Here is a 15310-nt window from a genome sequence, read left to right as displayed (position 1 = left end):
AGAAAAATGCGAAAAGAAGCTTACTAACTGTAAGAGCCAATATCTGTCTAGGTGAGGTAGATTAACCATGGTTAATAGTGTCCTAGATGCAATACCTGCTTATATGATGTCTGTGTTCCCAGCACCAGACAATGTCATACAGAGGATAGATGCTTTGAGAAGAAGTTTTTTTTGGCAGGGAAATGAAGATAAAAAGAAGTTTCATCTAGTCAAATGGGAAGAGGTCATAAAAAATAAGAAAGAGGGGGGACTAGGGATCAGGAACATGAAGAAACAAAACAAAAGCCTAATGCTAAAATGGCTTTGGAAGTTTATGTCAGGAGAGAATATGCTATGGAGAGAGGTGATCAGGGCAAAATATGAAATGGAGAATAGGTGGATGACAAAGATGGTAACTACACCATATGGATGTGGTATCTGGAGATCAATAAGAAATCTTTGGCCTCTGTTTCTTTCTAGAATCAGATTCCAGGTGGGTAATGGAATGAAGGTGTCATTTTGGGAGGACAGATGGATAGCCCAAAGAACCCTGAAACAATTATTCCCAGACTTATATACACTAAGCCTTCAACAAAATGCAACTGTGGCTGAAATGTGGATTACCATTCTCAAAAAAAGAAGAAGGGGACAATCTCGAGGCAGCCTCTAGAATTGATAGAATTTTGCTATTAGAAGAGTGGGATGAAAGCTTCAATAACATAAAGCAAAATGCTCTACAGAGACTCGTATCAGACCACAGTCCTGTGGCATTACAAGTGGGTGTATGGAACAAAACGAAGAACCACTTTAAGTTTGAAAACTGGTGGCTTGGCACAGAAGGGTTCACTGATAGAATCAGTAGTTGGTGGCACTCTTTTAACTTCTCTGGGAGACCTGATTTTATTCTCGCTTCAAAACTTAAGGCTCTAAAAACCAAACTTAAGGATTGGAGCATGAGTGAACAAGAGAATCTAGGATCTAAAAGGAGAGTTCTTCTTAAAAAGCTATCTGAGTTTGATGAGATCATGAAGGGCAGAGGATTATCAGAATGGGAGATTTCAAGCAAGAATTCAACTTTACTAGAATATGAGGAGTTACTAAAAAATGAGGAGATCTCATGGAGGCAAAAATCCAGATCACTATGGCTCAAATAAGGGGATAGGAACACCAAGTTCTTCCACAAAATGGCCAGTGCTCACAAAAGATACAATAACATCGATCAATTGGTAATAGAAGGGGAACTGTCTCAGGATCCTTCAAGAATAGAAGAGGAAATTGTAAAGTATTACAAGAAGTTGTACACTGAAACAAACAGTTGGAGACCTGCTTTCAGGAACAACAATTGTCCCACACTTAATGAGGAGGAAAAAATGCATTTACAAAGAAATTTTGAGGAAAGTGAAGTTCTAAACTGTTTGAAGATGTGTGCAATCGATAAAGCCCCCGGCCCCGATGGCTTCACTATGGGATTCTTCCTTAAATGCTGGGAGGTGGTGAAGGGTGATATCATGAAAGCTTTTCAAAACTTCTATGATCAGGAAGTTTTTGAAAAGAATTTGAATGCCACCTTCATAACCTTGATTCCTAAGAAGAAAGGTGACAAAGAATTGAAAGACTTCAAGCCTATTAGCTTGATTGGAAGCATCTACAAACTGTTTGCCAAAGTTCTCACAAAGAGAATGAAAGGGGTCATGGCCAAACTAGTGGATTCTCAGCAAATGGCTTTCATCAAAGGTAGACAAATCATGGATGCGGTATTAATTGCTAATGAGACTGTGGACTCTTGACAGAAACAAAAGAAGCCAGGAATCTTATGTAAGCTTGACATGGAGAAGGCATATGATTATGTAAATTGGGAATGCTTGTTGAACACTCCGGAGAGGATGGGTTTTGGAAGGAAGTGGGTCCAGTGGATCAAACAATGCATCTCCACAGTGAGGTTTTCAGTCCTCATTAATAGATCCCCGGCTGGATTCTTCAGTGCACAGAGGGGACTCAGACAAGGAGACCCCCTATCTCCTTTTCTTTTTTTAATTGTTATGCGGGGGTCTGAATAGCATGATTAAAACTGCAAAGTTGAGGGGATGGTTGAGTGGTTTTGAGGTTGGCAGAAATGGAGATAACAGTATGGAAGTGATTCAACTGCAATATGCAGATGATACTCTTATTCTATGTGATGCTGAAGAAGGCCAACTCAAGATTTTAAGGGTGATTTTGGTGCTTTTTGAGGGGTTCTCAGGTCTGCACATCAATGCAATTGGAGGAAAAGCTATATGTACCCTATCAATGAAGTGCAAAACATGGAGTATCTAAATGCAATATTTGGTGGGGAAATAGGTGTTTTGCCAACAACATATTTAGGGATGCCTTTGGGAGCTAGTTCTCAGTCTTATGAGATCTGGAACAAGGTGGTAGAAAAGTGTGAGATGAAGTTAGCAAGGTGGAAATCACAATATCTGTCCAGAGGTGGGAGACTTACTTTGATAAATTCTGTCCTTGATGCCCTCCCAACTTATATGATGTGAGTGTTTCCAATTCCTCAAACAGTCATTTGACAGATTGGACAAAATTAGAAGAAATTTTTTGTGGCAGGGAAATAATGAGAAGAAGAGTTATAACCTGGTCAAATGGGATGTTGTAACAGTGGGTAAGAGACAAGGGGGATTGGGTATTAAGAACTTGAAAAATCAGAGCAAGGCTCTCACAATGAAATGGTTGTGGAGGTTTTGCAATGAAAATCAATCCTATGGGAAGGAAGTCATTAGTGCTAAGTATGAAGGGGAAGATTACTGGATGTCCAAAACTGTTACTACACCTTATGGAGTAAGTGTATGGAGGTCCATTAGATCCTTGTGGGATGATTTCAAAAAAAAGTACAAGGATCAAAGTGGCAAATGGGGAAAGAACTGACTTCTGGATGGATGTATGGCATGAGGCTGGCAGGCTAGAAAATTTGTTTCTATATATTAGTACCTTAGTGTCACACCAACACAAGTCCATAGCTGATCACTGGTCTCCTCAAGGGTGGAACTTCATTTTTAGAAGACACTTAAATGATTGGGAGATTCAGAGAGTTGCTGATTTTTACAACACCATTGGTCCACTCAATGGATTGGAGGATGATTAGGATACTTTATAATGGAAGGGCAACAAAAAAGGTATTTTCAAGGTGAATTGTGCTTATAACTGGTTGAACAACTCCTACCAGTTGACAAGTAATTGGCCTTGGAAAGGAATCTGGAAATCCAAAACACCCCTCAAAGTATCATGTTTTGTGTGGTTATTGGCCAAGGAAGCAGTTTGACCCCAGACAACCAAATGAAGAGAGGGATTCCATTGTGCTCAAGGTGTCTATTTTGTGGGGAAACTGCTGAGACAGTTAACCATCTTTTTCTACACTGTAGAGTAACTAGCCAACTTTGGAGACTATTCCTAAATCTCAAGGGCATGTCATGGGTCATGCCAAGCAAGATCACTGAAGCCATTCAGAGTTGGGAAGAAGCTGGAATGCAGTCTATGAGCAGAGAGAGATGGAGAATTGTCCCTGCTAGCATTTGGTGGGCTATATGGAAGGAGAGGAATTCCAGATGTTTTGATAGTATAGAAAACAGTATGTAAAAAGTCAAGCTTAATTGCTTGTTGCTACTGTGTTTTTGGTGTAATCAATTATACTCCAATGACACTATCTCCCTAATTGGTGTACTAGACTCAATCTAGGATTAGATAGCTGGATTTGATGATCTTATTGTAAATATGGCTACTATGTACTGTTGTAGTAATATACAAAGTTACCTGTTTAAAAAAAAATGGTGTATGCAAACAACACCGTGGAATTTTTTCTAGGGTCATATGGAGAAAGAAATGCGAGAGTTTTTTGAAGACAAGATCAACAATGTAATTAATCTATAGCTCAAGTGTTTATTTTGCTTAGTCTCTGGCGCAACGATACTACGAGATATGCTTTAGAGTCGGAAGCTATTGTTGACTTTCTTAGTTGTTTACACACATTGTGAAATTCTCTTTTGGATGTTCTTTTGCCCCAACATTTCCTTAATGCTGGTTTGTTTCACATCAATAATATTCCTTTATTACTCATAAAAACTAGAAAACTTTCGTTTTACCTTGTTGCCTATCTTACCTATCATAAAACTTGAGTAGCACTTCAACCATCCTATTTAATCCTACATTTTACATATTCATTTATTATCCTATTCTCTTGGAAAACTAAGTTTAGATATCTGAATAGTCTTGTTTTTGGGCAGTCAATTTTATTTTATCTCACTTCACCTTCATGTTTCATACAATAGCTAGAATTGTGGTGTAAATATTTGCTACTTTTCTAAAACCTTACACTCTAGAGTACTTCTGCATAGTTCCAACTTCCAACATTTGCTAATTTAGTCAAGCATGCAACACGGATCCTCTCCCTAGATATTATTGATTAGCTCATCTGTAGTTAGTGTAAACAATTTCAGATTATAGGTAGATCCTTGGTGTAAACCCGTAGTTATTGGAACCTCCTCCGTATCTCCACTAAGTGTTCTCACCCATACGATTGCTCATTTTTAAAAATAAAAGACCACCTTACTAGGTGGAGGTTAGGAATAGCCCTAATCAATTTCATATATCGAACAAGAGAAGAAGATGGAGGACATAAACCTTAACCTCCATCACAAAATTAAGAGTGAAATTAGTCACTCTAAGGATGATGCAAGCTGAAAAAGTACTACACATTTGTAATTTTCTTTATCAAAAAAAGTACTACACATTTGTAATTTTTTCTACCATAATTACATCTGAATTACTATAGTACATTGTTATTAGGGAAACTACCGCCAGCATATTTCCAGCAAAAAGAGTTTTTTTGGACAACATCATTAGCTTCTAAAACTTTTCTTTGTTAACTTTGAACCATAAGTTTGAATTTCCTCTTGATCTTGCTTCATTGTAGCTCTAACTCACCAGGCTAGGAAAGAACCTCATTTTAGACCGTAAGGTTCCCATTCACTTTCTCCCATATTAGCCTACTGATCCTCGCCTGTATTACCCTCTCTAAAAACATGAAGAAAAATGGAAGTTGCCATTTCTAGTCAACCTCCAAATATGCTCAATAATGCTTCTAATATGCCAAGGTGGTTAGACTCTTATTGATAATCTCCATTATTAGTAGAGAGTCCAATACCACAACCAACAACAAACCCCTTTCCAATATCAATACAACTTGATTCCCTGTAAAAGAGTTGTAGCCTCCGCAATATTGTTGGAACACATTCCATAGTAATAAAAAAAACCTTTAATAACTATTCTACGATGATCTCTAATGACACCACCGCCTCCAGCACTCCTAGGGTTGCCTTTTGAGCATCCATCCACATTTAATTCCACCCACTCTTCTTTCTGGTTTATGCCATTTCACCAGTTGACTATTGATGGATTGGTGCAAATTTTCCAAGTGAACACATTTTCCTCCCAACTTATGGGAAGTTGAAGTTCAGGGAATCGAGTTTGGAAGATGAGATTCATGTAGTGAACAGACTTGATGAATAATGAACCTGTCAGACATATTCATATTCTCAAATCTTGACAAACACCTCTTCTTCCAAATTTCCCAACAGACAAGAATTGGAACACACTGTAAAAAGACTTCATGTCATTTGTTGTTTAGTCAGCCACCATTTCATAACAATTGTCTTAAGAGGACCCAGAAGAAAATTGATACAACAAGTGTTGCTGAAGTAAGTCCATACCCATTTAGCAATTAAGCTTTTACCAAACAAATGGGGGATATTCTTCAGTTCATAGTTGGTACAACAGTTGCACCTTGAACAAAGCACCACACCCCTCCTTTTGAACTGTGTCATCAGTTGCTGCTACTCATGAAAAAGCCTCAACATAAAAAAGGAAATTTTAGAAGGTGATCTTCTATGCCGCATTAGTTTACCGGATAAAATTTCATCGTGAACTCTTCTCAATTGTTTCCATGTAGACTTTGTAGTGAACTGCCAGAATTCTCCAAGGTCCAGCAAGCCCAATCTTTCTTGCCAACTTCAATCTCTACACTTAAAACTCTTTTTGACAATATAAGCAGGCAAGAAGAGGCTCAACTTATCCCATCTCCATCTATACCATCGACAATAGTTTTTTTTAATTTGATACTTCTTGGGGTAGGTCTGATATTAGTTAATCTAGCTAGTGGTATGCTCCCATACGAGTCCAGTTATCCCACCAAATGGAGGCTTCGCCATTTCCAACTTTCCACGGGATGAAATATTCCATCTCATCTCTACTCTACATCATTCTTCTCCAAATATGGGACTGCCCATATCTCCAAATCATTTTTGAGAAAGGTAACATGTATTTTAAGCAAAGGAATACACTGAAGGTATGCAAGCTGGGACAATCTTTCATCTCTCTCTGTGCTCTGGCTGATTCCCATTCCTATTCCAGCATGCTAAAGCTTCCTTTATGTTTCTTGGCATAGCCCAGCTAATGCCCCTTAGGTTGATGAAAATATGCCACAAATTTCATTGTCTCTCTACAGTGTAGAAAGAGATGATTTATTGTCTCCAGCTCACATTCACAAAAAGAACTTCTGGAGCATAATTCGAAACCCCTTTACATGAAGTTATCTCCCGGAGTATAATTGGGAACCTCATATCTCCAAATCTTTGCAACAGGATATATCCTATTCCAATAGAAACTGATTCAAAAGGGAGTTCTCGATTCTGAAAGTCCACATTTTTGCAGGGAAAACCTTGCAAAAGTCTTCCATAATCTTCAGATGTGACCCGCCCTTTGGACCAATAACAACCTTCGAAACTCGGTGGATAACAATCCCGCTTTACATGGTGTGGGGCTTGAATACATAATATAATAACAAAGAAAATAAATGAAGAAATACTAAATATAAAATAGAGAAAATTTGAGGAGAAGGGAAAATCGGTCAATTGACCGATATAGTAATAATATGTGGGTGGTTAAGCTTTTTATATGTTTATGTTTTGGCTTTTAGTGATTGGTTTTCGGATGATGCATTTTTTACGGCAAGCAGTAAATAATTAAAAAGTAATCTTTCTTTGGTTTGACTTAGACCTCAATTTTGTATACTAGCACGTTTTGTTCTTTATTTTGGAGTGAGTCATTTAGATTGTTAATAGCTAAGTTGCTAATATTTTTCTTAAATTTCCTGGCTGCACGCTCCCTTTACTTTTTCTTTTTTTGTCTTAATTTTCTTCATTTTCATGTTTTTTTTTTTTTCTTTTTAAAGTAGTAGCTCATATATAATTTGTGCCATTGCTTGAAAATGTCTTTGACATGGCTTCCCAAGCTGCAATGTGCAAGATCATTTTTTAACTCTCTCCATGTCCACTAGTTTATTGATTGCCTTTCCACCTGGCCTTTCATTCAATTGCAGGAACAGGGAGGAGGTACAGGGAGAAACAGACAAGGTGATAATTGGGAAAAGGTTAGCCTAATCCGTGATAAATTTGAGTACGACAGAGAGAGAAGAATGAGAGAAAAAGGTTAGTCCAGCATTCTTCTCTGGATACACTATATTTGTTGACTTGTTTGCTACTATAGTTTGCTGGAGAAGTTGGAAAGTTATAGCAGAGAAAAAACATTACTTGTTGAGAGAACTTACATGTAACTTATCCTCTTTTTGCATGTTGGGTCCTATGTTGACGTACTTATATCCTGGTACTGTACTATCTTTTTTTTTTCTCTTTTGTGGAAACTATGTAGGCATCAATTCCAAATCTACCTTCTTGCAGGAAATGTTCCCTCCAATTTGGTTTCAATTGCTTCCTGTTAGTAAAATTTGACAACACCATTTTGTTTTATTTTTTTGCTCTGCCTGGTGTTCTTTTCATTTACTTCTTTTTCTCATCCCTTCTCTTCTTGAAAGTTTTTGTGGGTACATTTACTTATTATTGTAATTTCTGGTGGCCTTCGTTTTGAATATCTACAAATTAGCGTTGGTTCGTTTATGTCATCTCCCTGTTCTGACTTGAGTGATACAGGTGTTTGCTTGTTTGCCATCTCTATTTATTACTGGCACTCTGTTCATTACATGCGAAGAAGTCTCCATCGTCTTGATAGATTTATGTATGAACAATAATGTCCCTCATCTCAAATGCACAACAAAGGGAATGAATCTACTGATATATTTGACTTACTGCTTACTTCCTAAGTACTGATCTTTTATTTTCTTGTGGCCAATTTACAGCATTTGCACCTATGAGTGCAGCAAACAACATTGGTATGGATTACTCAACTCCGAAGTACCAGGCCTCTGATACTCGGAGATACATCTCTGACAGTAATAGTGACATTGACTGACTGAAAATGCCACCTTTCAGAAACTAGCATCAATTGTCTCTTTTGTTTGCGAGCAACTTTCACATGACACAGATGATAACTGAATGTGTGTACAAGCAGGGCATTGCTACAACACAACAAAGTTTATGGGGCTTTCTCGATCAACTAGTAGACTTGCATGAAGAAAGAGACCAATGTTGAAAATGTACAATAAATTCCTTCGAAGTCACCTGCATGAGCTCAATTCAGATATCCATAAAGGGGTGTGCTTAGTGCTCTTGTATAATTCGGAAGCAGACCTCTCTACTCTGTTACTTTTCTACTGCGCTACCTGTGGAAGGCTGAGCTTTCTTACAGCCTGTTTTTGAAGCAATGTAGCTTGGGATTGTAAAGGGAGCATTGCTCCCAACTGAGCAATAATGGTTATGCTGTTTGGGGTGTTTAGCAAAACCTCTCATGTTGGCAATTCTATTCAGCGAAGCACCACATTTAGTGCCTGGTAAAATGAGACTACATTTTATACGCCCAATCCACCCATATTTTAACTGGTTGGAGAGAGATTTTAAAGTAGGTAAAATTGGGCATTAGCCCATATTTGACTTGTAATAATATGGGTAAGTAGTATGGGTGGCAGTTCGGTTCTTCGGTTGTTTTATCAAAGTTTAGTTTGATTTTGAAAAAATGTGCACCAAATATTGAACCAAAGTAGTTTGGTTCGATTTTTCAACTTTGATTCGGTGGGGTTCGATGTTTTTAAAGCAGGTTTTCCGTGCAAATGAGAAATAAAATGAGAACAAATTTATCATAATGTTTAAGTAAACATAAAAATTTCATATTTTATAAATTGAACAAAGAAATATTTTTTTTCTATTTGTTTCAAGTTCAATAATTTTAATCCGGCAGTGACAGCCAACAATTATTGGGAGAAGGCAATGTTTTAGCCATTTAACCTTGAGCATTCACTTGTCTTCCCTACTTCAAAATTAAACAACACAAATATTTTATAATTAAAATAATAAATTTAAAAAGTATTTATTGGAGTTTTGATATCTAAAATTGCAACCTTATAACTTTTAACTCTTTAAAAAAGTATAGTTTGGGCAACATCTTTGGCAACATAATCTATCGGTAAGAAGTGAAGACGTATGATTCTTTCCTTTAGTCAACTTCTACCCCATATATAGAGCTGTCAAAAAGGGCTGGCTCAGTCTCACCGCCCAAGCCTCTAGAGTCAAGGAATTTGAAGGGCTAGGGCGGGTCGGCCCTTCATTTGGAAGGGCTTGAAAATTCTTAACCCAGCCCAATCCTAGAAGGACCGAGGGAGGGAGTGGGCTAGCCCTTCTTTTTTTTCTTTTTTTCATTTTTTTCTTTTCAAACTTATAATTCTATAACATCAAGAAAATGAGAAGATTTTCAAATCAAATATGATAAACAATTGTGTTGTTTCAATAACACTAGCAAGAAATCTAGTGTAATTAGCATGTATCTCGCATACCAGATATGCGAGCGAGATAAGAGAATGACAAGCAAGATGTGAGTGAAGTGAGGGTGCGAGATTTGTCTATGTATCCTAGATACATGCAAATCTATTTGGATAGAGTGTATCTAGAACAAATTAACCTAATTTTGAGTTCATATATTCTGAGATACATGTATCTGGACCGTAAAAAATCTGGTAAGATTCATAATATTACAACATTGTGTGTATTTAAGTAGTTAGATTATATAGTAGTGGGATTATTATAGGTTACCCTTAAATAAAAAGTTTTGGCCCATGGGCTGACCCCAGCCTGGCCCCAATCAAGCCTCAAGGGCCAAGGGCTTATATGGGATGGAATGGACTTGAAAAATTCTATCCCAACCCTACCCTAATAACGGACGTAAAAAATCTGGTAAGATTCATAATATTACAACATTGTGTGTATTTAAGTAGTTAGATTATATAGTAGTGGGATTATTATAGGTTACCCTTAAATAAAAAGTTTTGGCCCATGGGCTGACCCCAGCCTGGCCCCAATCAAGCCTCAAGGGCCAAGGGCTTATATGGGATGGAATGGACTTGAAAAATTCTATCCCAACCCTACCCTAATAACGGGTTGGATTGGGTCGGCCCCGTGGGCTAAGCCTGTTTTGATGACTCTACCCATATAGTTGGATTAGTTCAACAACTCCATTCCTAGTCCATTAACACGATCGCTATAGTTGGATTAGTTCAACAATTCCATTCCTAGTCCATAAGCACGATCACTTAAATAGATTTCGAGAAATCAATTGAATTTGCCACTAATCTGGTCTTGAAATAAAATTCAGAAGGCATCATATGATTATGATTATCGTTTTGATATCATGTAGAGAATACTAGAAGACGATAAAAATTAGAAAAACCTTAGTTCATTAATTAGGATCGAAAAATTTAAGTAAAGAAAAAAATTACTACGAATATAAAAAGAAGATTTTGGATAGGAAAACTTGATTATGGAAGAACATTTTGGATAGGAGAACTTGATTATGGAAGAAAATTTTGGATAGAAGAACTTGATTATGGAAGAAGATTTTGGATAGAAGAACTTGATTATGGAAGAAGCCATCTTGAATTGAGTTTATAATTAGGTTTTCGAAAAATTAGTTGAAGTTGCCACTAATATGACCTTAAAATAAAATTCAAAAGTAATCATATGATTATCATTTTGATAGAGAAAATTATGTAGAAAATAACAGAAGACGATATCAATTAGAAAAATCGTATATCATTAATTAAGATTGAAAAATTCAAGTAAAGCAAAAAAAAATGCTAGAAGATTTTGGATAGAAGAACTTAATTATGGAACAAGACTTCTTGAATTGAGTTTATAATTAGGTTCCTTACAAATGACTGAGCTAATTCCTATTTATACTGGGATGATTCAAGATACAACAATATTTATACTATTCTAACATTTACTATAAATATCTAACTCTCTAAAATATTTATACATGTTTTAAATATAACAAATATTAAAGATATTACTCTATAAAATTCTAAAAACTTCACTAAATATCTAGAATTATTTATATCTTCGTATTAAAAATGTGTTTTTTTAGTGGTGACTATCAATAGTCGTCACAAATAACATTCAATAATGAAAGCACTTCGCTGTTGGGAAAATATTTTAGTATCTCAAGAAAATAACTTAACCCAATGTTATCTTTTCATCATTTTAATATGTCATTAATTAGTCTTGAATGGATAGTTAATGACGAAATATTTAAGCTCTCTAATGTTATTTTGATAAAATAAATAAATCATTATATTCTTCATAATTGCATATATTCTTCGTATTATTAATATGAGTTCATTTGTTAAATCTTTTCACAAGGACCAAAAGATGATATCTTCATCTTATACAAGAGAAAAACACGTCCTATTACAAATTCTTCCTCATATATATTGTTCTTTTGAAGGAATCTCTGTTAGTTTCTGGCTTCTAATTTTATAGTAGAAGAATTTGTTGAATCTTGGGGAATATACGCATATTGGGTGAAATATCCCTAAGGACATTATCTTTCACACGACTCAAGCTATGATAATTTTCTTCAGGATTTCGTGATAAAGTATTTTCCATATGATTTCCAACAATCGTAAGAATGTTTCTTCATACTATGTTATTATGGAAAATAATGGATATTATGAATGAAGAGGAGAGAAAAAAACAATTTGGTTACGAGATAATATTAGAAAATGAAAAATGCAAGAAGACGAAGAATTAGTCTTAAGGAGATGGACGTGAAAGATTGACATTTGAAATAATTCTGCATTGAGTGCAACGGATATATTTTGGTGAGGGAGGCAGAGGGTTCAAGTGTCAGAAGATGATGAACACAAGTTATATTTCGTTACTCTCTTCTACACGGCTTTCACTATTTGAAACTACGCTGGTTTGTCTACTTCATCAACTTTGTGTGTGTCATACTTAATTGGAAAAATACAACGATATATATAACAAGATATGTGACAATACTATATGTCTATAATTTTAATATATTTGTGAGTGGCAAATTGGGTCAATATACCCCTCAATGTAGAAGAAGATTTGGAGAAATAATAATACCATTAAGTAGAACTCAACTAGAGTTGAGGTTGATCCCACAGAGATAATGTTTCACTGTCACGTTTATTCGAATATTGTTATTATTTCCTAAACACATAACAACTGAAAGTAAATTGGATTTGGTGGAAATGTTATAATTACCAAACTTGCAGTCAAAATCTAGATTCGCGACTAATAGACTATTTCGTTGTAAAATTGATTCAGTTAATTAAGAGAAACCAGGATTGTGTTCACCATAACATTAGTTCAAGTGTTCTTCCGTAATTGAGCATCATGCAAATCAATGTTTACAAAATCATTGCGAGTTAAATTTATCTGACACTTCTCAGCCAAATCAGATAATTATCACTCATTTTCTCTCGACCCTAGAGTGTTACTAACATTGACCCTCTCTTAAATTGATATGGTGTTAAAGATCTTTTCTCTCGAACTCAAGCTTTAACTCCAATTGGATAATTTAGTTCAGCTTTTTCCTAACTGGTATTTTTCTCTCGAACAAATACCAGATACCGGCTCATCTAATGTGTGCACTCACTAGATGCCAATGATATCGAAAGCTAATAACTACAGAATGTAAACACATACTGCTCTTTACTCGTTTTACGAAATCGTAACTAGAATTTCATCATGAATCCCACAATCCCAATCGTGGTATTTAGCCACTCATGCTTTCACGTTAACAATTAGTAATTAGCGATGAAAACATATTGAGAAAGACTTACAAAAGTAATTAGCAAATCAACAATCACTTTGATAATCTGATAGTCTGAATTTGAGTTTTCAACTGGTAACAATAATCCAATATCCAAAAATCGAAAGCCAAGAGTAATGATGTGTTCTTAGTCGTAAAACGTGAGATAATGAATAATAATCCAAAAACGACCTAAAGTAATTCAAAATAGAATGTTTAAAATGAGTCCTAGTCGAACTAGGACTGAAATGTCGAATGACTTTACGGCCACTTCTACGGTTCGTAGAGGGATTCACGGCCCGTGAAGCCCTCCGTGATCTTCCCTTCAACTTTCCCAAAGATTGGGTCTTCAATGCCTTCAATGGAAAATGCACCACGAGGGCTACCACGGTCTGTAGTGAGGACCACGACCCGTGAAGTCGCCCGTGGTCTTCACTTGAGTTTCAACCTTATTTCAACTCTTCTTTGCTTTCACACTGGTTCAGCTTCATGGTAGGTACCACATTCTATGGTGAGGACTACGGCCCGTAGAACCCTCCGTGGTTTTCACTTGGTTATTCCTGCTCTTCATCTTCTCAAGGCCCAGCACTGCCTCACTTTCACGAGCTCAACCACGAACTGTAATGCAGTTCACGGTCTGTGAAGTTGACCGTGAACTTCACTTTGTCAACATCAGTTCTGCTTCTTTTTCCACTTTTCTATACAACCCAGATTCTACCTACACATTTAACAAACCTATCAAATAATCCAAAATTTCACTTAATTCCAGTATTAGTTCATAGTTATTAAGCATCAAATGTGTCACGATTTCGTGGGACATCACTATCCCCAAAACATCAATTAAAATTTAAAACAAGGATTCATAAAACTTCCTGAGGCCTCTAGGCCTACCTAGTAGCAAGTTCTTTCAATTTTCATCAAGGGTCTTACGCATCCCATACTTAATCTCAAACATGCTCCTTTCTTCAAATCATGGGTACTCACACTTTTCCTTATCTGCAAAAACAACACAAAGAAGACACTAAAAAAATATTTAAAAAAAGTTGCATTACGAATTGGGTTGCCTAAGCACCTGATTTAACGTCGCAACATGACCTAATTAAGTTCACCACTTTTCTTTCCACTTTGAACTTATAAATTGCACCCCTAACTTTGCATCAATTTTTTTGTTTCGCTCAAGAGGCGGTGGTAGAAAGATAAATGAACCAAGTAACAGATGTTGCGCATCTTGCACTTCTTGGTCCTTATGGGAGGAATGTCGTTTTGTCTATGTGGACCGAAAAACTTTAGGATGTATGGACCTTGTTCCTCATCTAGACACTTTTCCATTAGCTCAGATGACTCGAATTTCATGTTGTCATCCAAGCATAATGTAGAAAAATATTTGAATGAGGTCCAATATGCATCAACTCCAAAGCAACCTTATTTATAACATTCTCCCTTTTGTACTCATTCTCAGCATCAACACCAAGGAATAAAGTGTAATTGAATGATTGACATTCCTCTTTTTGCTCCACTAGTTTCTCAAATAAATTCATAATGTGAGCCTCTTGTTCCACATTCTCCACTTCAACACTTCTGTCAACATCACAAATAACAGAAGAATCATAAAATGGGTTCATGGGAGGGGCATAAGAGTTAGGACAACCATTCTCATGGCCATCTTGACCACCACATATAAGATATATAGGACACTCGATATCCAAGCGGGGTCCATCACAATACATACAAGGATACCCATCACCTAACCACCATTTATCTCAATCATCCATATCACTAAGAGTACCAAATTATTAAAAGGGAAGAATTTTTTTTTTTGTTAAAATAATAATAATAATAATAATTAAAAAAAATAATTAAAAAACTTAAATAAATAATAAGAAAAAGTATAACCTAGAAGAATAATTAACTTCTAATCCCTGGCAATAGCGTTAAAAACTTGTTGCTCCCAAATGCACACACAAGTGTACGTAGTCGCGCAAGTAATATAGTGGCTCTAAAAGAGTCGGATTATCGAACCCAAAGGACTTGTCAATTAACTATTTACTAAATTATACTAATTATGATTATTTATTCAAGGGGAGGATTTCAAAGATGAATATAAATTAACTAAACTAAAAATAAAGGTAAAATAACTAAGAAACAATTAACCAAGAAAAGATAGATTGTTAACACAATCAATGAATGAATCGATCTAGGATTATGATTTAACTAACAATCATGTTTAACATCA

General features: G+C 36.0%; 1 protein-coding gene across 1 annotated transcript in view; it reads left to right on the top strand.

The window, feature by feature from the left end:
* Positions 1–8942, top strand: part of LOC102588126 (uncharacterized) — a 20358-nt gene extending 11416 nt beyond the window's left edge. The window contains exons 4-5 of the mRNA XM_006365201.2: positions 7394–7502; positions 8207–8942. Coding sequence (XP_006365263.1) covers positions 7394–7502; positions 8207–8319 — 222 coding nt within the window. The 3' untranslated portion in view covers positions 8320–8942. The remainder of the gene's footprint in view (positions 1–7393; positions 7503–8206) is intronic.
* Positions 8943–15310: the final 6368 nt, after the last annotated feature.

This window comes from Solanum tuberosum, unplaced genomic scaffold (assembly GCF_000226075.1).
Source record: "Solanum tuberosum cultivar DM 1-3 516 R44 unplaced genomic scaffold, SolTub_3.0 scf00466, whole genome shotgun sequence".
Lineage (NCBI taxonomy): Eukaryota > Viridiplantae > Streptophyta > Magnoliopsida > Solanales > Solanaceae > Solanum > Solanum tuberosum.
Note: the sequence above shows the minus strand (reverse complement) of the source record. Positions and strands in the feature narration are given on the sequence as shown.